The sequence below is a fragment of the Gymnoscopelus microlampas genome (genome assembly GCF_963454915.1).
Source record: "Gymnoscopelus microlampas genome assembly, chromosome: 22".
NCBI classification, from domain to species: Eukaryota; Metazoa; Chordata; class Actinopteri; order Myctophiformes; family Myctophidae; genus Gymnoscopelus; species Gymnoscopelus microlampas.
The window spans coordinates 29,219,446-29,244,357 of record NC_139959.1 but is presented as its reverse complement, the minus strand read 5'-3'; the positions used below and the strand labels follow the sequence as shown (position 1 = coordinate 29,244,357).

Genomic DNA, 24,912 nt, shown 5'->3' with positions numbered 1-24,912 from the left:
TTTTTTTTACTTTGAAAAAAACTCTGGCACTGGGACAACAATAATAAAAAAGAATTCTGGCAATTCTGGCACTCAATGAGCGTTAGTAGCTTAATGACTATTATTAAAATTCTATTGTCGTTTTTATGTCCAATGATGTATTTAAGTTCATAAAGTTAACATAAGTATAACTAAATGCATTTGAAATTAAATAAAAATGTTACTTTTCAGATTTCCAATAAAAAATAGCAACAAAAAAAATCTGGATTCCAATTAAAAAATAGCAAAAATTGCAGATCTGCAAGCTCAAAATGCGTCGCACTGCGACGCGGTTTGAGCTTGTAGATCGGCTATTTTTGCTACTTTTGTGTGACATAGAATGGCCCGACAGTATATGCAATGTGGCCCCCTGGAGTGAGTGTGGAAATATAGTGGCCCTCTCCATCATCAAAGTTGCCCGCCCCTATGCTACAGGATGCCGTGGCACCCTCTTCACTACCAAACTGACCTGCACGAGGCCACAGTACCCTAACCCGTTTTAGTGACCCCTCAGTGGTAGGTAATTTTGAGACGAACAGTATTGAATGGGTAGAGCTACCGCATTATCTGTCCACAGCCCAATCAGACGGAGCTCTTGAGACGATGGATTAGTAAAGAGAGACAAATCCGAAACAGATGAGAGGCAGACATGTTAAGAGACCCAAAGGCTGCTTTAATGTTACAAACTATATACTACAGCGGCAGCCGTAGCTTAATGGGTAGAGAGGCCGTCTGGTAATCAGAAGGTCACCGATTTGCCTCCTGGCCCTGTTTGAAGTGTCCCTGAGCAAGACGCTTAACCCCTAACGCCCCCCCCCCCCCCCTGAGTGCTCATCACAGCCACCTGAGAAGCAGTCAGCTGGCTGAAGCTGAAACTGAATTTCCCCAGAGGGGCTGTGAAGGATACCAAAACATTCCCATGTTCTTTCTTTACACCGATGTACATGATTGCTTATTATTAGCATTGCCCAATGCCCACATACATTTTTTGGTTCTCTTTTCAGTTTTCTCCTCTCCTCCCTCTCTCTCTTCCACTTTCTTTCTGTGACGTGATTAACAAGTCTGTTGTTCGATGCAGAGCAGGCTGCGTTCTACGGGTCAGATCAAATGGTTGCCGCTCTGTACTGTACCTTGCAGCTGATGTGACCAGTGGTGTAAAAAGTACTCAAATGTTGTACTTAAGTAAAAGTACAAAAGTATTGGTATCAAAATACTTAAAGTACCAAAAGTAAAAGTACTAAAATGTTTGAACATTGCAGATCTACAAGCTCACAACGCGTCGTTATGCGACGCGTTGTGAGCGCTATTTTCAAATAGCCTAGGTATAAAATTGGACTAAAGTGGTTAATGTATGTTTTATAATGTAATAATGTATATCTGCAAAGTAACTAAAGTTTTCATATAATTGTAGTGGAGTAAAAGTACAATATTTGCCTCTGAGATGTAGTGGAGTAGAAGTAAAAGTATTGGAAATTGGAAATACTGAAGTAGTACAAATACCTCAAAATTGTCCTTAAGTACAGTACTTAAGTAAATGTACTTACTTTGCACCACTGGATGTGACCATAAGGTCTCTCTTCTACTGAGCTATGTCCCAATGACAACTTCTCCATCTCTTTACCGTTCCTTGGTGCTGTTTGAGCTGTTATAGAGGCCGCAAACACAAAGGTCAGGGGAAGGTTTAGTACACAGTCCAGATGACTAACACAGAACAGCGCAGGCTGCCTGAGGACACGCACGCACGCACGCACGCACGCACGCACGCACGCGTCACTTCCACACAGCTCAGCCCTGACCTGACAGTCATCGTCATCTAAACGTGTGTGTTTGTGTTGTGTGTATGCGTGCGAACACGCTCCTCTGGTTTGCGAGTGTGATCGCAGATGATTAAAGATGCTGACAACTTTCCAGGGAATGACACGTGGCCTCGTTGTCTGGGGTCAAAGGTCGCTGGTTGTCAGAAGGGTGTGCAGCATCCTGCCTGAGGAGAACAGCTCTTTGCAGAAACCTCTGCTCTGTGTTTGTCCTTGTTGTCCTTAGGCCTGTCACAATTATTACATAATCACCTGATTGCGAATATTTTAGATAATCGCAATTGTTTTGCATTTCCATTCATCTATATAAATGAATCTATTGAAAAATAGTGAAAATTGCCCATCTAGCTTGTAAATCTGCTATTTTTGAAATTATATGAAAGTATAACATTATCAAATGCATGGCCTGTTCTGGCCATAGTGCTTTATTTATTTTGATTATTGGTACTGGTCATTTCTGTGTATATTTAAGTTATTTGTCATACTGGCCTGTGCAATTTTCTTTATTACATGTTCCAATGTTCAATGCCAAATACAGAATGAAATCGTTGTTTGGAATTATTTACATAACAATTAATAGTCGGCTAATATTTCATGATCGTAACAGCCCTAGTTGTCCTGCCTTAATTCTGATTTATACTTTGACCTTAGGACATTGTCGGAAGCCGAAAATAGCTTGTAAATCAGCTTTTTTTCGGCGTGCAACACCGTCGTACGACAAAGCATAAATTAGGCATTCCCCCAGGCACATTGATACCCCCGATGGAGGTTTGATCCCACCATAAACTATTACGGCGCTATAATTTTTACGTGCACTGTGCTGCTGCTGTCAAGACGCAGTAATACGCATTCCATACGTGAGTGGTCGGTTTTTCTGTTCTTAGCGGTGGGATTTCTCTATCGATTAAGCTACATTCCCATGCAGGGCAGAGCGACACGCTCCTAATTGGAATGGATTTCACCCACCCCCCCCAACATTGATTTGTTCAGGTGACAGTGGATGACATACAGCTGTGTGTGTGTGTGTGTGTGTGTGTGTGTGTGTGTGTGTGTGTGTGTGTGTGTGTCATGAATACTACATGGGAGGATCTCCTTTGCAACACCTCTCGCTCTATTTGCTGTCTTTTAAAAGGGCATAATGTACAGGTATAGGCCACCGTATTTTTTTTTTGCCACGTGCGTGTGTGTAGCCTTCTATGTGTGCTCTCCTCCCCTTCCCTTGCACTGAGTGGCGGTCTTGGATGAAACGAGGACTTCTGCAAACACTGATTTCATTTTCCCCCTGACCGCCCTCGCTCCTGAGAGAGACCCCCTCGCTCCTAATACTGCCTTGACACACAAACACACACACACACACACACACACACACACCCCCAATGCAATCACACCCACCACACGCACCCTCCCAACACTCACACACATACAGTACCCCTCAGACTGGAACAATGTCTACCCCTACAGATGAAAGATGAGCGCGCCGGTTAGCATGCATACAGGAAGAAGCAATCGAGCACAGATAACGCTGACGTTCACTCAGGAAGAAACCAAAAGAAAAGGACTGATTTCATCTCGGTCCGTCAGATCCATCAAATGGCCCCAATTTGTGTCCTTCTTTGCCCCTGTTCAGTTTTACCGTTTCTGACAGTTCTAGGAGAGCCTTCCTTTCTCCCTTTTACACTCTTAACACACACACATGCACAATTATCCCAGAGGCTGGGTGGTTGGCTCTTGCGTGCGTGCGTGTGTGAGATATGAGGGCAATGGGGTGGGGAGAACCTGGTGAGGAAACATGGCCGCTGGACATGGCTCCTCACAGCCGGCTGGCCCCGACCCCCTGCAACTAGCCCCCGTTATCTACCCCGAGATCCTGGCCTTTCATCTGGGCTATAACCGAGGGGGGGGGGGGGCTTGGCCTCCCCCCCCTTCTTCCCAACCACACACCTCTCTGTTCATTCCAGACCCCCTCCATCTCTAGGCTCTATCTTTAAGTCCCAGATGAGCATTGCTCTCACCTACAGTGGAGATAACAGACCTCTTACAGCTTGGCTTGGCTTCCCTTCGCTCTCTCTCTCTCTCTTTTATTCTCCTCCCCTCATCTTTACCGATGCCGTGGGGTGCCGTGATTTATTTCGATTCCTTTTTACTGCATGAAATAAAGATTTCAACTGCTTCCTTTTACCTTTTAAATTTTCTTTCTTCCCCGTTTTCTACTATAAACACAGCCTGTCCAGTAGATGAGATTTTCACGTGGGAAGTTTTCTCAGAGTCTTTTAAATCTTGGTGATGCAGACCAGGTTGTCTTGTCATTGGGAGTCTGCCACGGTGCACGGTAAAAACCTCAGCGTTAATTTAACTCAAGTGAGTGTAGAAAATGCACTCCCATGGACTCCTACAGGTCCATTGCAGATCCACGTGGGTCCATGGTTAAGGGTGATTTATACAGTACTTAGCTGTGCACCGAAAATAGGCGATCTACGTGTTGTGAGCCTGTAGATCGGCTATTTTCAGTGCACGACACCGCCGCGCAACCAAGTATATAAATCTGGCATTACAGTCTCAGAGTTGTATTCACTCTGACTATTGACATGGATTTTAAGCAGTGTCTTCGGACTGGATTTAGCCGGTAGTCGGACAAGCACGAGACCAAGGTGGAGTGCCTTTGGAATTGGGCACCGGGGCGGGGACGCTATCAAAACACATCACTGTCCGTGTTTGTGTTTTATAAAACGCGTCTGTCACTGCTCACAAAATCCTGCTCCTCGGTAACAATAGGCTCTCACAGGGTGCGTTGGCTCGCTCCGACTATTGCTTTTGGCCGGTCCTTAATTTTATGCGCATGACCCGTGTGTATGCTGCTTCTTTAGTGCATTCCATATAGGTCTGCTACAGTAGGCCCAATTCTCCCAATATGAACATATTTTCATTGTTATCCTTCTACAGTGTAGGATTTTACGCTGTACAATGACTTTGTACACATTAATCTGTGTCATTCAAGTCCATAAAATGACATGAAACATGGAAGTGCATTGTTAAAAGTGTGATTATATATTGAACAGGGATAATTTGGTCCATAATTATTGCACAAACTGTTTTAATTATATTTCCCCGCTCTTTGTGGCCTGCCCGCGTTTCCATTGAAGGCCCAGAATGCTTGTGCAGTGCATTCCGTTCCATTCCATTCCAGGTGGATGCGTAGTCAGTCCCTCTGCTGGCCTCTATCTCAACCCTGACCCGCTTCCAACGTAAACAGCAGAACCTCACCTTTCACCTCTGGCCTTACCTGATAATCATGTCTCTGTAGACCCCCAATGTCTGTTACTCTCTTTGTCACACTCCTACTTTTTATCTCCTGATATTTCTTTCTTTCTCTCTCTCTCTCTCAATCCCTCACTTTCTCCCTCTCTCACATGTTCTCTCTTTCCCTTCCTCTTTCTCTCTATCTATCTCTCCCTCTCTCTCTCTTTACCTCTCTCGCTCTATCTCACCGCCACAGCCAGGAACTGGGCACCCTTCGGCCCAGCCCTGACCTCTGACCCCCGTCAGATTAGAATGGCTGGCGTTTCAAAGCCAGAGGCAGATTGAATGGCGTCTGTGACCTCCGCATGCCTTTCTCCTAAACCCCCACTAGGTGATGTTCCACAGAACCAAGGCAAGGACAGTCAGAGAATGGAGATTGCACGAGGTTAACAATGCATGTTTTCAGGACATAGGTATTTTTTAATCATTGACACAGCTATGCCTTTATGTGATCGAGCCTCTAAGCCTAGATAGGCTTGAACTTGAAGGTAAATTGAACGGATGTGAAGGTAAATTGAACGGATGTGATTTATATAAAGAATTCCACACTGACTTCCCTTTTGTTACCGTTGACCTCTGTGTGCATCACTTGAACCGCTGAAAACATTAAGCTTTATTTTTCATAGATATTTTTTTATGGAATGCCTTTTTCTCAGAGGAAAGAGAGGTTTGAGTAGTGAATGACTTACGACCCTAGTCCATGAGTCAGAGTCAGGACTATGCCATTACATGGTACACTCACTAACTGCTTTAGTCAGCAGAGCATTGAGGAACATAGCCTTGTTAATACTTAGTTGTGCAACGTGAGGGCCAGTGTTGCGTGCTGAAAATAGCTGACCTACAAGCTCACAACGTGTCGCATTTGTGAGCTTGTAGATTGGCTATTCTACCTCACTTATTAGCTATTTGTCCTCTCTCTTGTCTTACTGTCCTATCACCGTCATCACATACAACTGTGCAAGTCAGGTCTAGGGATGCACAATGTGACATTTTTTATTTTGTTTTTAAGATTTCTTTTTGGGATTTTTATGCCTTTTATTGTTGATAGGACAGTGGGCTGAGAGTGACATGCAGAAAAGGCCATCGGGACTCGAACCCGGAACGCGCTGTCAGGCTACATTGTAGCCTAGGTGTCCAGACCGCTACGCCAGCGGTCCGGGCCAATGTGACTTCTTTTTTTTTTTGAGTAAGACAATTATTTTCCCCCCTTTTTCCTCCCAATTTAGTCTTTCTGCAAATGAATTCCTCCCCACAGACATTTCTTTTCTATGTTGCTGCTGCTTTTGTACCCTACTGGCTCACCTACCAGTGAGGAGCCCCCCCCCCCCACTTACTACTCCTCCCATTCAGCACCCCCCACTGACAGGTGCCACCCCAGCCCGTAGGAGTACATGCGGTGACAAAGAATCACCCTTCCCACCCGGTTTCCCTACCGGCTTCCCTCCCCCAAACATGGCTATTTGTGCTCGTATAGACGCTCGGCCAAACCAGATGCACCACGGTGGATTAGAACCCCTAGACTCCGCAGTGGTGGGCAGATACTTTGTCCCTGCATCACCCGAGCACCCTCTGAGCGCCAATGTGATATGTTGAGGCCAATAACAATGATTATTTTCTTTCCGTATCGGCCAATACCAATTTTGTGCTATGAATGTTGGCCCAAAGGCAGGCGCAAAGTTGGTTGTGTTTTTTAGGCATGCCCGTCTTTAGATAATCAAGTAGTATCATCTGTTTGGAGCAATTTCAACACTAATGACTTGGGTTTTAGTAAAACAAGCACAAAGTGGCACCTATACGCTATTCTACGTCACCTATTCACAATCACTTTTAAATATTGGCCAAAGCAATTCAATCACACCATTACAGATGCTTTTTCAAGTCCAAATTTCCCGAAGTGATCATCTCCTCATATTGGATGTGTGTGCATCCCTAGTCCGGCCCTTGTGCTTTTTGCAGCTCTTTCTTTCCAACCTGGTTTTCCCCCTCCCAGCATCCAAGTGACTCGCTGTCTTCGAACGTTGCCAGAAACAGCAGGATAGGACAAGAAGACTGACATCAAGCTAGTTGGCTCTCCCCTTCTCTCCCTCCCTCCCCCCGTCTCTCCTGCCGTTCCTCCTCCCAGCAGGTCTGCGTGTGGCTGAATAGTGGAGGGAGTGCGTTGTTAACATGCTCATTATGCAGATGGCGGTGCACGCTGAGAGGAGAATTTCCCAAAATGAGCGGGCTCACCGGGCCGCAAGAGGAGGGATGGAAGAAAGGGGTGAAGGCAACGATAAGGAGGACCAGGAAATGATGCAAGAATAGCTGGAGAGAGAGCGACTCATGTAGAGATAAAACCTTTGAGTAATTTGTTGAATATTTTGTAAGAATAGATATATATCTTTATTGAGTGTTAAGTGACATTCTCACTACCCTGTTCTGCATGTGGGCTGAGGCTGTCAAATCATCATTATCATCATCATCACACACCTGCCACAACAGTGCAGTTATAGTGCCGCAGGGGTGTGTGTGTTGCAACTGTAACACACACTGGATGCTCTCCAGAGACCTTTGCTGAGGTACCAGCTGTAGTACGCCATCAAGTACCATCAGCTCAGAAGAACATTGTCTCAATTTTTGCCACAAGTCAAATCTCTCTATTCTAATATAATTCCACCTCGCTGCTTTTTCCCTCTTCTCTTTCCTCCTCTTGCTTCCCTGACCTCATTGCCCTTCCCATGTGACCTCATCGCACTAGAAGAAGATATTTTTCATGTCAGGACTTAAGAGGTTGCCATGCTGTTGTAAAAGGGGTCACATTAACCACTTAAGCCCTATGTTATAGTTTGTCGTACAACGGTGTCACATGGCACAACATAAATAAAAAAAAATTGATGAGAGGGAGGGTGGGATGCTTTTCTCGATGGTCAAGTTAAAATAATGTATAAAGTGGCTAACCAATTGAGTGGGAGGGTATTAGGGGATCGGAGATATGTATAGTATGTACCCACTCTTCATGTTACTGGGAGGATACCTACAGAGCATTATTAAATTATGCGCCCACAATGGCAGGAACTATGCATTATTTTATGATCACTTTTCCCATTAATTGAATGATCAAATATAGCATTTTATTAGTCGATCATTCTGATTATCAAAAGTTTTTTTTAAATGCAGAAAATAGACGATCTACAAGATATGGTATTTTCTGTATTTTTAAACATTTTTGAAAAAACAACACAACATTTGTTTTGATTATTAGAAGTGTGTGTGTGTGTGTGTGTGTGTGTGTGTGTGTGTGTTCGTGTGTTCTGAATCCCCAAAAAGAGGACACTTGGCCCGGCCTCTTGGAGATACTACAAACATACTTTAATACGAAAAGTTTTCTCAAAGGTGCTTTATAAATCCTATAGTAATGCCTCTACTGATGAATAGAAAATTCAGTTATGTAACAAAATGTCTCTCTAAGAAGTCATAGGCGTCATTTATTTCTAGAACGTAGACCAATAATATAAACAATAGATTAATAGCCTCGAAACATGCACATTTCACAAAGAGAAGAATGAGAGGTAGCCTATTGACCTTTTTGAGAGCCCAGTGCATCTTTTGATCTGAGGAGCAAGGAGTCACAGCACTAAGTGGTAGCCAGTGCAGCATCTTGTACAAGCAACACTGTCGCTCGAGGGAGCTTAAGTGCCGTGACTGCTGTCAAAATGAGCCCACACTTCAGCTCTGAACATGTGAGGAAAGCGCAAGTTCAACTGGAATTACATCAGTAAGAGAATTCAAAAGCATGAGGAGGAATTTGCTGAAGGCATGTAGTCTACTGTCAGGGGGTGCACCGATTGAGCTCCCAGTGCTATATTATATATACATGTTCATGGGCTCGCACACTCCAAGAGCTTCTCGAAGTGTATTACTGACGAACTCATTAGCATGTATTGTAAACACATTATGCTTAGCTGGTCTGTGATAAACGCTATGCCCGGACATTTTAAGATTTGTTAGGACCCATAAAGATGACATGTCCGGGTAAAAGAGGATGAAACAGTTTTGGTTTGGTGCGACAGTTGAAGCATTTTAAATAGTTTTTACTTGCCCTTAAATTTTTTATATCTTGAAATTTGGGATGTTTGGTGGGGCATTGCCCCCGCTTGCTTATGCCTAGATCTGGGCCTACGTGATTTTACCATAAGGCATATTATATTTATAGGAAAAACATGATTTTATCACTCTATCAAACCCTATTTGGCGACACAGACTGATTCAGAGCATCAGGTTGCATCAGCGCTGACTCAGCAGATTTGTGGAAATGGGGACAGATTGTTTGGCACACACACACAGTCCTGTGGTGTGGGATGTGAGGGGGTGGCTGGGTCCATTCAGGACCGTTGGGCTCATAACCGGCCTGTTAGATTTTTACTATTAGCATCTGCATAGATCTGGATAGATTCCTAGTAGTGTGAAATAGGCAGGGACATATATCTGCCAAATAAGCCTAGCAATATCCAATGAGAGTTGAGCTTTCACAGAGAATGTATGACAAATTGATGAATGGTGATAACAACTGTTGCGCAGGCAAGCTGTGGCATTCAGAGCGTCTCCTCTAGCCTACAGTATGTAACCTGCTATCCCCTCTGTTGCCTCGTCTTTGCAGGACACTTACATTCTCTTCAGTGTGCAAAGATTCAGGTTGAATTTAAACAAATAATGTCATCTTTGGCAAAATATGTTGTGATCAAATTTCTATTTTGTGTTGACTGTTGAAATGGAAACCTTATTATTATTGCGATCATTGCGAACAACTTCTCCAAGAAGTTCAGAAGAACATAGTATCCACAAGTCAAATCTATCTAATTCTAATCTAATCTAAATGTAAATTCCACCAGAGACACGTTGCTGCTTTCGCTCCTCCTCTTGTTTCCCCGACCTCTTAACCCTTCCCATGTGACCTCATCACACTATGTGCAACATTAGTGCACACATGTACCAAGATTTCAGTTGAATTTAATTGCAAAGTAAGTAATCTTTGGCAAAACAATTGTTCAAATGTATTTTTTGTGTTGAAATTGCAACCTTTGATTATTGCACACAACTTTGCATCTTGTCTGCTGCTGTCTGCTTTTGCTTTTCCTCTTTTGGCCCTGTCCAAAGAGAATTGGGTTGTTTAGAAGCCGCATATGATTTTAAAAGTCACTGGTGCCCCTTGCCTCATCACCTACGATGAGCATCTCTTCAAAAGCATGGGGAGGAATGCGCTGAAGGCATGCAGCCTACTGTCAGATGTGTTTGAATTTCAAAAGGCTTGTAGCCCGTGGCCAGTCTCCCCCACATCAGGCCAGCCTCTCCTGTGATATTACACATAATGTTCTTATTTGTCCAGAGAGGAAAGGCGTGAGACTCGCTTGTAGTTTTGGATGAAGGTGTCTCTGCCAATTCGAACCGAGCCGTGGCAGCTGTATTCTCACGTGATGGAACAAAGAACCAGGCGTTGCCTGTTGGGATGAAAATCCCCCCCCCCCCCCCGTCCTGTCCCCTCCTTCCTGCTATACCCACATCAAATCCCGGGAGGGATTCGTATCCCACCGTTCTTTTCTGCCCTGTGTTGAGCCAAATTCACAGTCAAACTGGAATCAACTACCCACACAGAGAGAGGGAAACGCTCCAGCTTTACAGAGTCGTAATGTGGTGGTGGTGGTGGTGGGGGGATACTGTATAAATAATCTGTCCTCCGCACAAATACTTCCAGGTGTTAAATAGTGTGCCTTTCCACGTTTATTTCTCTTCTCAGTCTTTTGAAATGTGAAAAGTTTCTTGCCCCAAAATCCATTTGAAATGGATACAAAGGTTGAAAGTTTGTGTGTGTGTGTGTCAAGAGAAATCACACTGTCAAATGTTTGCCTTTTGTGACACGTCCAGACTCTCGCGGTTTTCTGCTGATCAGTATCACGCAGCGAATCTGGAACCACGCCCGTATCAAAGGCTGCTATTGCGACTCAGATCAAAATGTGAAATTCAAACCACAAAATGTGTTTACTATTAGGCCCATTTGAAGCATTCCACTGTAATGTCTTTCTCTCCTCCTTTTGGAATGAAGATGCAGTATTGATATACAGTAGATGGAAGGCATTTTGCTGTTGTTGGTTCAAAGCCATACCTGTAGCTTTTGATTGATGGTTGGAAACTATAAAGGAGATTGAGAGGATAAAGTCCTTAAACCTTCTTATATGATAATCTTGTTCTGAGTTTTTCCAAGTCCACTTGACATTTTCTTTTGGGGATGTTTTTTGTGTGTGTGTGTTTCTTTTTAGTATTTTAAGGCATCATCCCCACTGGGCACCTTTAAAACACCATTTGTGGACATGGGGCATTAGAGTGAATCCAGGGCTTTGTCGGGGGGCTTTCTCAGCCCCCTCTGGCCAGGCTGTGGTGCTTGTCGGTCAGGGGGTGAGGGAGATGAGAGCGAAGGTAGCCCCTCTTCGCCTCGTAAAGCTCCTGCCCTTGGGCGGCTTTCACGCTCCGCTGACTGATCCTTCCAGGAAGCGAGGGGGGTACAAGGAGCACCCCACAGAGCCCCCAGCATGCACCACGGCCGCACACTGAGCGCCAATCAAAGGGGACACTCTGTCCTGGGCCTGGGGGGAGAGAGAGAGAATCCTGTGTGTGTGTGTGTGTGTGTGTGTGTGTGTGTGTGTGTGTGTGTGTGTGTGTGTGTGTGTGTGTGTGTGTGTGTGTGTGTGTGTGTGTGTGTGTGTGTGTGTGTGTGTGTGTGTGTGTGTGTGTGTGTGTGTGTGTGTGTGTGTGTGTGTGTGTTGGAAGGAAATATGGATAATAAGGCAGCTTGTCACACGCTTGGACATGCTCTTGTTAGTGACAGTATGTGACTCCTTGTTTCCAGCCTGGACTGAGTTTAAATGACACCATAGAAGAACACGGGGCCAAGCCTCCTGCTGGGACACACTGCTGTACTGACTGTATTAACTGTAATAACTTTCAAAATTACACCATGGAGGTCATGGAGCAGTCGGAGCTTGTCATAAGAATTATGTTAGTTCACTCAGGGAATTTAGACTGCAATCACAATGTGTTGCAATGTTGGAAGTCTTTGTTGTTGTGGAAAGTTGATGTCTGATAAAGAATAAATGTATGCTTATTAGGCTAGCCAAGTAGAGCAAGTTGCTTAAACATTATTGAGCGTTGCAACCGCTCCTATAAGAGGGTTTAGGACCCATCCGTGGTGAAAGTTTTTCTTTCCGTCGTGAAAATGTGTCTTTCGCTGTGACGCCATGCTGTGGAAAACACGCCCATAGGCTAAGCTTTGCAGGACGTGCTGTGATTGGCTAGCGAGATGCATGATGAAATTAATAATAATGTAAAAAATCACACCCAGTGTGAAGTGGGCGGTGTGGTCACAGTGGTCATCACAGTGATGGAAGTTCACTTAAAGAAAAGTAATATTGTGGACCAACCATTGTGCACCCCTAACTTAAACAAAACCATAAATGTGTTTTTTTAAGTGCATAGTCCTATTTATAGGGCTATGCACATGTGTCATGTGTTTCACTAGCCAATCACAGTCCTGAATAGAGTCAGCGGTGGCCAATCACAGTGCAGCGAATGTCGATGTCCAAACCTCACATATAGGGGCGGTTGCACCGCCCAAATATGTAAGCACGTCACTTCGCAGGACGTGCTGTGATTGGCTACCGAGATGCATGATGAAATTAATAACTCATAAATAGCACCGCTCACTTCACACTGGGTGCAATTTTTATTTTTGTGTGTGTGTGTGTGTGTGTTTATAAAGGGCAGCCGGTGAGTCCAGACCTTCATTCCAGATGAAGAGCCTCCAGTTCCGAAGCATCGCCCCCAAGGCTCCGGCCATGGCGCCCTCTCCCTGTCCTGCGGCCCTGTCCTGCCAGCCTTCCTCTGCCCTCCCCGAGGCCACCACTGCCTCCAGCCCCAAGTCCATCATAGTGCCCGCCCAGAACTATGCTCTGATGCAGATAGCGGGCCAGGAGGGCACGTTCTCCCTTGTGGCGTTGCCCTCCTCTGTCTCCTCGCAGACACCACAGCAGCAACAACCCCAGCAAACCCAGCCTATCCAAAATAACCTCAAGTTGCCCATTCCAAGATACCAGCCAATGAGGAGCAAAGGGACCACAGAAAAGGTCAAATCGGCTCCACCAACCACCAGGGTGAAAACGCCCACTAAGGCTGCTGTGACGTCGCCGGCCAGGTCGGTGGTTACATCCCCGATGGTGGTGAAAACGCCCACCAAGGTGGCCGTGACGCCTTCGGCCAGGTCAGTGGCTACATCTCCAATGGGGAAGAAAAAGCTAATGGAGACCAAGGAGACAAAGGAAGGTCAAGTACCCAAGGTGGAGCCCCCAGAGCAGGTCCTCATGATTGATCCGGCCTCCTCTGAGATCGCCGTTACAGCTTTCCTCCCCGACAACGCTGTTCTATATCCGGGCTCTCAGCTGGAGCGAGCACCAGATGGGTCTGAACGGCCTGCTGCAACCGGCCTCCTGCAGAACCTCCAATACTCGCCCGCTACTGCCAAAAACTCCCCATGCAAGGCCCCAGAGGAAGGGGGCAAGACCAGGCGGCGGCCGTGCCATGCCAAGCCTGCTGCAGCCCAGCCTCCGGGCAGTATCACTGTCCTCTCCCCAGCCATCTTTAGCAAAGCTGTCCAGATTATCCCCTCCCCACCTAAGGGCAAGCTGCCCATCCTGCCCTACTCCAAGATGAAAGGCACCCTCATCCCTGCTGCCAAGCTCACCGCTGTGTCCCCGGAAAAGAAAGGTGTCTCTGGCCAGCCTGGACTCACCAAGCCCTTAGATCCCTCAGCCAAGACCCCAGAGACCGCTGAGGCCTTGAGTCACAACCAGGTGCCAAACTCCCTTCTACAGCCTCAGGCCCAGACCACACTGCTGCCTGTGCTGGGCGCCCATCAAAAATCACCTGGCAAAAAGAGAGGAAGGAAGAGAAAGACAATGGAGGACATCCTCGCTTTCGAGGCACGAAAGAAGAGGTCCTTGTCTTTCTTCCGCAGGAGAGTCCCAGAGAAACCCCCAGCGATCGTTCCAGGTTCCAGACAAAAGGAAGTCGACATTTCCAAGAAGTACCGCAGCATCCGACCCAAACCCATGCTGCTTATGGAGACGGTCCCTCAGCTGATCAGTCTGCCTGCCATCACTCCAGATGGCCAGGAACAGGAGCTCCTCCTGGGGCACCAGCTCTCGACCACCACTATCGCGACCAAGGCCCTGGACTGCCCTCCCCAGCCGACCCCAGCGACCCTCCACCTGAGAGGTGCCTCCCACCTGAGAGCGTTCTTGGGCAGCCGCCCGCTCCACCGATGCCCCACTTGCAGCCGCTGCTTTCAGTTCAAGCACCACCTCCAGAGCCACATGAACAGCCACACCAACAGCCGGCCGTACGTCTGCCCCGTCTGCCGCAAAGCCTACGCCCACTCCGGCAGCCTCAGCACCCACATGAAGCTCCACCACGCGGACGGGCGGCCCCGGAGGACGCTGCGCTGCGAGTTCTGCGAGAAGGCCTTTGGATACGTGGGGGTGTACTTCACTCACCTGAGGGAGGTGCACAAGGTGGTGCTGACCGTCGAGCCCTCCATCAGCCAGCACGAGGATGACATACCTGTTGAGGGGTGAGAACGTCACTGACTAGACATATCCCCCCCATAAAACACATTTGAACATCAAATTAGGGCTCCGATAACTAATCTATGGCATCGACATAATTAATGTCATTATCAGGAAGCTGGGTCAACTACTATTTTTTTTTTTCCCGGTCAAAAGAAACAAACGCAAAGTGAAGTCATTGCTTTTCTGTGAGCAATGCCTGTTTTTAAATAACCAAATATTCACATTTCTCCGCAACAATATACATCCACTACGCCTACACAATTAACAAATAAGATTTATCTTATAATCTTATTGTAAGCACTTTAAAGTGCTTAATTGAACACAACATAGCAAATTTGGCATAGTATTGAAGTATTTACTCAAGTTGTCTAAAGCATATAGATATTTCTTATGCTTGTCTATAAACATAAAAAAATGTTTTTGATTCCATCCTGGGTAATCATATTAAGTTGTCAAACTTCTTAAGATGTCTGAGTTCAAATAACGTATTGAGCATTAACCATCGTTTTGTACTTTATTATTTTACAGTTTTATGTTCGAAATTAATCGCATGGGTTGCAAAAAATAATCCATAGATTATATGATAATGAAAGTACTCATTAGTTACAGCCGTAGCCCTCCATGGAATACATGAGCCATTTTGAATGTCATTCTAACATTCGCTGTAGAGAGCAGACCAATATATCTGACATTATTTGACATCGGTATCGGCAATTATGCAGCCGCTGTGTCCCGATTTTTTACCACTTTCAACCTGGCGTCCCTATCTTGGACATGTCATTATAGATGAAATATTTCAAAGGATTTAAAAAGGTTCCAAATTGTTCAAAAATAGCAGATATATTTAGATTCCTTTTCTATTTTTGAAAAACCCTAATCAGATCTTACGTTTTTTCAAATTGATTAGAATAGATTTAACACTTTCTCAGAAAATACGGGTCAAAACCTAGGTAATCAGTGGTCTTGGACTCGAAATCGACATCGGACCCAAACACTGTCATGGGTCGGGCTGTAATTGTCTGTGCTGCTGTTCCTCCTCCAGGGCCACTTCTCCAGAGACATCAGACGAGCAGGGTCAGGAGGAGCGCGAGGACCCAGTGGAGCTACAGATCAAGTGCGGCCGCTGTCAAGCCATCGCGCCGACCTTCGCCGACATGAAGCTCCACCTGCTCTACGTGCACGGCGAAGAGGTCCAGGTGAGGCTGCGCGACGGCCAGCAGGCCCAGCGCGGGGGCCGCGAGGCCGAGGACGAGCTGGTCAAGCACGCCGCCCACTACTGGCGGCAGCTCAACGAGAAGCGCAACCTGGTCAAGTGCGGCAGCTGCGACGAGGCGTTCTTCTCGTTCTCCAACCTCAAGAGGCACATCCTGTCTCACCACCGCGGCGGGTACGGCGAGGACGACGGCGCTCCCCCGTCGCGGGGCGGGGGGAGCCTGGGCATCCTGGCTGCGGGTTCAGCCTTTAACTGTGTGCTGTGTAGCCAGGTGCTAGACAGCAAGGAGGAGGTGATGGAGCACTGGAGGAGTCGACATCACTGTGAGCAGACCAGTATGCTCTGGGATGCCCTGAGCTCTTACTCGGCTCAGGGAGAGGGCGAGGCAGAGGAGGATATGGACACACCCGCTCCCAGCCCACACTAGCCAGCCTAGGCCCATAGGACGGGCACAGAGCCCTGAAATGTGGCTGTTCCACACACACACACACACACACACACACACACACACACACACACACACACGCACACACACAGTCCTCATGATAGTCAGTAGCACAGGGATGGAGAGTTGCTCACCTGGGTTTTAGCACTGCTTTCATCTTTCATCATTGAGGCATTTTGACCTGATTGGGTCCTAGAAAAGGAAAAAGAACATTTTGACCTGATTGGGTCCTGGAAAAAGAAACATTTTGACCTGATTGGGTCCTAAAAAGGAAACAAACATGCATCGAATCAGTGCTGAAATGTGATCTTGGTGCTACAACTTATTTGGTGCCTTCTCTCTGCGTCAGCGAATCCAATTTCATTGACTATACTGTTATTTTGTCATGTTCTTATGTTGATTGCACTGTTCCGTCTCCTTTTTGGAGTTTATTTTGCTTCATTGTTTCATATCCTGTTGGAGAATAATTATTTTGTTAAAGTTTGTTTAAGTATTTATAACCTGTAGAAGGCACAGTGAAGCTGTTACGATGCAGATAAATATTAAGTCTCACACCAAGGGCATACTGTCACAATGGCAGACACTTTTATTTATTTGCTTTTGATTATACATGTAAAAATCTAAATCACTATACAACACTTATGTGCATCATTATTCCCGATAACTGAAATTCTCACTCTTCAGTTACATCTTGAATCTTGAAATTGTCGCAAAGAATTATGTAGAGGGCAGTATTAACCACAAGCCCTATTCAAAAGATTTCAAAAATATTGTGAGCCTCTTAGATTGACTATTTTTGAACATTTTTGAAAATTTTCATCTGGAAAGAAATGCCCAAAATAGGGATGCCAAGTTGAAAGTGGTTACGGTCCTCTCTCCTAATTTTGACCCAGCACCCAAGTGACATCCTTGTGGCCTTCTAAAAGAAAATAACATTGTGTTCACGTGTCATCTGGCTCATATTCAATATGGTCCTTTTTAGGCCAGGTACTTGTTAATAAATGCCTAAATGTGTATTCTGTGTTTATGCCAAGGGTCTATTCACACTAGTGATTGTATAAGTGAATTAATTTGTGTGTGAGCTTTTGAAGGGCTATTTTGAAGATTTTATTATCCGAGTCGTTCTATTGTGAGGATGACGTGAAAATGTGACATGAATCTCACCAAGGCATTCTGTCCCACACAATAGAACAATATGATTAGGGTTAAAACCTCACAAAATGGCCCTTTAACCACTGACAGAATTGCAATCTGTGGATTTTTACAAAAACATGGGAAAGAAACTGTCAAACTGCCTAAGTGTTGTTGCCAGCTAATCAGCACACACCTGTGGAACTCTGTGCACCCAAACTCTGTGATAAGAGAGCTAGCTAAACTGTATTGTCCAGAAGAATATGCTATTTTATACTTCAGACCACTGGTTCCCATCCTTGCTCTGCAGGGACCACTAGTACTGCAACTGAAAAATGTACAAAGGTATATATGTATATATATATATACAGTATATTAACCTTAAGGGGTCTGCAAGGACCAAGGTTGGGAACCACTGGTCTAGCCTAATGATGTTTTCTTTAGGAAATATTATGCTTGTAGTTGGTCGTTTGAAGAACCAGCATTTGTTTCGTCTGCTTCTAATGCGGAAATGAGGGGTTAATGTTGTTTTTGGTTCGGGTGGGGAGTAGTTTATTAACATTTGTCTGACTGTGTATACCTTTCGTACAGAAAAAAAAATACAGGGTCAAGTGAATGTACCTTGAATGTTTTAAAAGAAAAACCCTACCAAATTATACATATGGATATATAGACTTATATATATAGATAGTATATAGATATATATTGAGGGGGGGGGGGACTATATATATTTACATAGAATAACTAGGCTGCTTTGTTCTGTCACACAGTGAAGGAAAAAAAAACCCAGAATATATTAACTAAAGCCATGTAAGAGCTGTCCTTATGTGTCTGACACAAAACCTAGGACTACTAATGAAAGGACATGTATGACAATGTATGTCTGACACAATTACAAAATAATATTGTGCACTTATGTCAGTTGAGCGCCATGTCTGAATATACTGTAGTATTTACTCACTGTCAATGACATGTCCTTGATTCCTAGCCCTAGACAAAAACCTAGGATTATAAGAGGAAGCTGGGATGCAACCTAAACATTCTCACAGAGGACTGCTTTCATAATCTACTGTGTAGATATAAATGGCACAAAAAAATAACAGTGTGGTAGGTATTAAAGGTGTGTACGCACGAAAATGATGCTGAGCTAAAAGCGGAATGTAAGAACAGGCATTTAATGTCTTAACATTAAATGATGTAAGCCAAAATAAATAAATGGTGTAGGCCTAGTCTAGCTATTGTGAAAATGGTCAGTCCTCAAAAACAAACCATAAATCCTTTTAAGCATTTAATGTCCAACTTTACAACTGTGCTGCCTCTAATATACATGTTTTCACAAAGACCCTGTAAGACGACGACAGTTCTCAAATTCAGTGTTGTTTTAACTCCCGAGAATGTACAAATGTAACCAAATGGACCTGTGACGCATAGTCGGCCAGGGGACATTAGGCAATATGACCCTTTTGGCGTTTCATCGTAGACCTACAAACTCACAACACCCTCAGAGCGGGCGTCGGAAGCATTACCATGTAGCTTAACGTAGCCTCACAGTTAAATCCGCCTGCCTGCCACAGAATACTGGATGACTGAATCTGATGGAAAACTTTGGGTGTGATTATTTTAACCACTGAAGCTTACACTTCGTTGTATTGCGAGTAGCAAAAATAGCCTATCTACAAGCGTGTACTGTAGATCTTTTTTTATATTTTCCTATAAATAACAAACTTATCTCTATACCACTCGGGCATGTTGTCCAAATAAACTGTCAAAATTGATTCAGAACAAGAAGGGTCTCACTCAGAATTAAGGCATTTGTTTTCCTCTTCTTTTTTTTTCATGCCTCAAGAAAGGTGACAGATATTTCGGCTATCCAGTCATAGTATATATGTTACATATATACTAATGAAGGCTGGATAGCCGAAATGTCTTTCACCTTTCTTGAGGCATGGGGGGAAAAATACTTTTAATCCCGAGTGCGACCCTTCTTGTTTTGATTTAAATAACAAAATAGGAATTCTGCTAGGCGGGAATATAAGCACCTGACAGCTTACCTGACATACAGGCACACAGCAACTCAACTTGTCTCCCAGTGGTACGCCCTGGCCCCTCCTCTTATAGTCCTAGACACAAACCAGGAAGTGACAGATTTAAGGGTCCGGCTCTTATTTCCTCAGCGAGATGAGAAAAGTACACAATGTTGTCAGCACAAGAAATCAAAAGGTGTGAAAATTCATTAGCTTCAATGACATGTTGGTTTCACAAAAAATGGTGACTGTGCTTTTGTAAAAAGAAAATAAGACTGAAAGTGTTTGTGCTTGTGACTGTTTGTGTACCTGAAAAACCTAATGTTTGAGAATAAAGATATGCATTGTCATGGACAGGTTGACTTGTTGCTGATTCATCCGTGTTTTTGATAGGCATACATAGCAAATTTTCAGCGCTGTAACTGCACGCTATGGCAAGTTTAACAATTCTGAATACGTGGTATTCAGTGAAAGATTAGATAAAGGCATACAGAAGGTCTAGAGTTCAAATCCCACAGGGACATCTTTCCAACTTTTACCTTTATCTAATCTTTTAGTGAATAGCAAGTTAACAGAATAATAAGAACCTCTGTGGTGCAGTGGTTTAGGTACAGGTCTTGCAACCAGAAGGTTCCCGGTTCAAATTCAACCAGGACATTTTCCCAACTTTTATCTGACTCTTGTGGTCTGTATCTAATCTTTCAGTGAAGAGCCTTGTTGTAGCAACTCATAATGTAATAACGGCTCATAATGTAATAACGGTTCATAATGTAATAATTTAAATGTAATAAAAACTCATAATATAATCAGCTCATAATGTAATAAAAAAAGTAGCGCATAACGTAATAACAGATTTTTCTATAATGTAATAATGTGTTACATTATAAATCTCACGTGGCCGCTTATAATGTAATAAAAGTTTGTGTAATGTCTCATATTGTTGAGAAAAGTAAAGTGTTACATCATAATAATCATTATCAGTATCATGGTCAGTATCATGGTCAGTACCATGGTCAGTATCATGGTCAGTATCAGTATATCATGGTCAGTATCAGTACCATGGTCAGTATCATGGCCAGTATCAGTATCATGGTCAGTACCATGGTCAGTATCAGTATCATGGTCAGTACCATGGTCAGTATCATGGTCAGTATCAGTTTCATGGTCTGTATCAGGGTCATTACCATGGTCAGTATCATGGTCAGTTTCATGGTCACCATGATACTGACCATGATATTGATATGATACTGACCATAATTAACCATGATACTGGCCATGATACCGACCATGATACTGACCATGATACTGACATGATACTAACCATGATACTTATATGATACTGACATTATATTGACATGATACTGACCATGATACTGACATTAAACTGACCATGATACTGACATTAAACTGGCCATGATACTGACCATGATACTGACATTAAACTGACCATGATACTGACATTAAACTGACCATGATACTGACATTAAACTGACCATAATACTGTCATGATATTAACATGATACTGACATGATACTGACCATGATACTGACATTCTACAGACCATGATACTGACCATGATACGTACATGATACTGACATTATACCGACCATGATACTGACCATCATACTTGCCAGGAAACAACAATTTGAGCCGTTATTGTCTCCGCCAGGCCGAAAGGCATGGCGAGATAGTATGTTTTACCCCTGTCCGTCCGTCCGTCCGTGTGTCCGTCCGTCCGTCCGTCCGTCCGTGTGTCCGTCCGTCCGTCCGTGTGTCTGTCTGTGAACAGCTAATCTCCGGCACCGTTAGCCCGGCCGCTGCGAAACTGTGCACACACACACACACACACACACACACACACACACACACACACACAATGATAGATGTGTATTAAAGTTTCTTCTGTAAAACTTTAGCTGGGAAGAGTACTTTCAGACATAACCCCCCACCTTTAACTATCAGGAAACAGGGGAGGGACGCAGTCCCCCCGATGGTCCTCCGTGTACATTGATGGCATGGGACTTGAACCTGCGACTGTCTGTAGCAGAGGCAACCGATCAAGATCAAGATAAACCAAACCCTACCACTGCGCCAACGCACCTTTGGGCCCTCAACAGGTTGTGTCACTACCGAAACGATATTAAATCCGAAAAAATCACTAAGTGTGGAGGCCAAAATTGTTCCCCCAAAAACCTGTTAGGAGTACGTTTCAGGCAATTTAAAGTTGATTGGTAGTACTTTGTTGTGACTCTAAATTGCCTGAAACGTACTCCTAACAGGTTTTTGGGGGGACGATTTTGGCCTCCACACTTAGTGATTTTTTCGGATTCAACTTTTGTTTCGGTAAAATAAATTTTACCGAAACGAAAATTACCAATCAACTCTAATTTGTCTGAAACGTACTCCTAACAGGTTTTTGGGGGGACGATTTTGGCCTCCACACTTAGTGATTTTTTCGGATTTAACTTTCGTTTCGGTAGTGACAAACTTTCGTTTCGATAGTGACACAATGGTGAAAAAATAAATGTATTTGTCTTGTTTGTTGTTCAAGTCAAAGCACCAGGAAGGCTGTATTTCTTGGCCAAGAGTTAGCTTAATGGGTTGAGACGCAGTATTCATGATCCAGAGGCCATGAGTTCAAATCCCACTGCTGTCTTTACTGTGATGCTTTCCTTTGCAGACTAACTTCTAGAAAAACAAGATAAAACCACCAGGAAACCTGTAACTCTCAGCCAACAGCTTAGCTCAACTGGTAGAGCGTCTGTCCAATAACATGACTTGACTTGAGTGGGTTCGAATCCCACTTGAGTCAAGTGTCCCCGGTAACTTGGGGCAACGGATAAATTGACTGATATCCTTAGTGATGCTTCCCTTTGCAGACTAACTTCTAGAAAAAAAAGTTAAAACCACCAGGAAACCTGTAATTCTCAGCCAACAGCTTAGCTCAACTGGTAGAGCGTCTGTCCAATAACATGACTTGACTTGAGTGGGTTCGATTCCCACTCGAGTCAAGTGTCCCCGGTAACTTGGGGCAACGGATAAATTGACTGATATCCTTCGTGATGCTTCCCTTTGCAGAATAACTTCTAGAAAAACAAGCTAAAACCACCAGGAAACCTATAACTCTCAGCCAACAGCATAGCTCAACTGATAGAGCGTCTGTCCAATAACATGACTTGACTTGACTTGAGTGGGTTCGATTCCCACTCGAGTCAAGTGTCCCCGGTAACTTGGGGCAACGGATAAATTGACTGATATCCGTAGAATAACTTGTAGGAGTGTCCTGGTTCAGATCCAGTCACCACCTTAGTAACTGAAACCAAATCTGTCCAATTCGGTCTCAGTTACTGAGATAGATAGAGGGTGTGTAGAGTAGGCGGAGTAGAGTAGTGGGCAGAGTAGAGTAGGGGTAGAGTAAAGAGGGAATATAGTCGGGAAGTAGTGGGAGGACTAGGACTAGGGGGAGGAGTAGGGCCCAGAGTAGGGGGAGATGTAGGGGGAGGAGTAGGAATAGGGGCCGGGTAGGGTAGGAGCCGGGCCGGGGCAGAGTAGGGGCCGAGCCCGGGCAGAGTAGGGGCTGGGGCTCACTCCTACAAGTTATTCTACGGATATCAGTCAATTTATCCGTTGCCCCAAGTTACCGGGGACACTTGACTCGAGTGGGAATCGAACCCACTCAAGTCAAGTCAAGTCATGTCATTGGACAGACGCTCTACCAGTTGAGCTATGCTGTTGGCTGAGAGTTACAGGTTTCCTGGTGGTTTTAACTTGTTTTTCTAGAAGTTATTCTGCAAAGGGAAGCATCACAAAGGATATCAGTCAATTTATCCGTTGCCCCAAGTTACCGGGGACACTTGACTCGAGTGGGAATCTAACCCACTCAAGTCAAGTCAAGTCATGTTATTGGACAGACGCTCTATCAGTTGAGCTATGCTGTTAGCTGAGAGTTACAGGTTTCCTGGTGGTTTTAACTTGTTTTTATAGAAGTTATTCTGCAAAGGGAAGCATCACGAAGGATATCAGTCATTTTATCCGTTGCCCCAAGTTACCGGGGACACGTGACTCGAGTGGGAATCGAACCCACTCAAGTCAAGTCAAGTCATGTTATTGGACAGACACTCTACCAGTTGAGCTATGCTGTTGGCTGAGAGTTACAGGTTTCCTGGTGGTTTTAACTTGTTTTTCTAGAAGTTATTCTGCAAAGGGAAGCATCACAAAGGATATCAGTCAATTTATCCGTTGCCCCAAGTTACTGGGGACACTTGACTCGAGTGGGAATCGAACCCACTCAAGTCAAGTCATGTTATTGGACAGACGCTCTACCAGTTGAGCTAAGCTGTTGCCTGAGAATTACAGGTTTCCTGGTGGTTTTAACTTGTTTTTCTAGAAGTTAGTCTGCAAAGGGAAGCATCACTAAGGATATCAGTCAATTTATCCGTTGCCCCAAGTTACCGCGGACACTTGACTCGAGTGGGATTCGAACCCACTCAAGTTAAGTCATGTTATTGGACAGACGCTCTACCAGTTGAGCTAAGCTGTTAGCTGAGAGTTACAGGTTTCCTGGTGGTTTTAACTTGTTTTTCTAGAAGTTAGTCTGCAAAGGAAAGCATCACAGTAAAGACAGCAGTGGGATTTGAACTCATGGCCTCTGGATCATGAATACTGCGTCTCAACCCATTGAGCTAACTCTTGGCCAAGAAATACAGCCTTCCTGGTGCTTTGACTTGAACAACAAACAACACGAATACATTTATTTTTTCACCATTATGTCACTACCGAAACGAAAGTTTGTCACTACCGAAACGAAAGTTAAATCCGAAAAAAATCACTATGTGTGGAGGCCAAAATCGTCCCCCTAAAAACCTGTTAGGAGTACGTTTCAGACAATTTAGAGTTGATTGGTAATTTTCGTTTCGGTAAAATGTATTTTACCGAAACAAAAGTTAAATCCGAAAAAATCACTAAGTGTGGAGGCCAAAATCGTCCCCCCAAAAACCTGTTAGGAGTACGTTTCAGGCAATTTAGAGTTGATTGGTAATTTTCGTTTCGGTAAAATTTATTTTACCGAAACGAAAGTTAAATCCGAAAAAATCACTAAGTATGGAGGCCAAAATTGTTCCCCCAAAAACCTGTTAGGAGTACGTTTCAGGCAATTTAAAGTTGATTGGTAGTGACTTTTTTTTTGGTCCCTATCATTCATCGAGCTCTGGACTTAGTAATTTTTTTTCCGTTTCGGTAGTGACACAATGGTGTCACTACCGAAATGAAAAAAAAATTGTTCCCCCAAAAACCTGTTAGGAGTACGTTTCAGGCAATTTAA

At 44.3% G+C, this 24,912-nt stretch overlaps 1 protein-coding gene across 3 annotated transcripts in view; it reads left to right on the top strand.

Annotated features, from left to right (window-relative positions):
• znf438 (zinc finger protein 438) overlaps positions 1 to 19,918 on the top strand; it is a 62,420-nt gene extending 42,502 nt beyond the window's left edge. For 2 of the 3 annotated variants that reach the window (XM_084048971.1, XM_084048970.1), the window contains exons 3-4: positions 12,916 to 14,781; positions 15,822 to 19,918. In XM_084048971.1, the coding sequence (XP_083905097.1) occupies positions 12,947 to 14,781; positions 15,822 to 16,419 (2,433 nt within the window). In that variant the 5' untranslated portion in view covers positions 12,916 to 12,946 and the 3' untranslated portion in view covers positions 16,420 to 19,918. The remainder of the gene's footprint in view (positions 1 to 12,915; positions 14,782 to 15,821) is intronic. The other variant, XM_084048972.1, reaches the window with a different exon arrangement.
• The last annotated feature ends 4,994 nt before the right edge of the window (positions 19,919 to 24,912 follow it).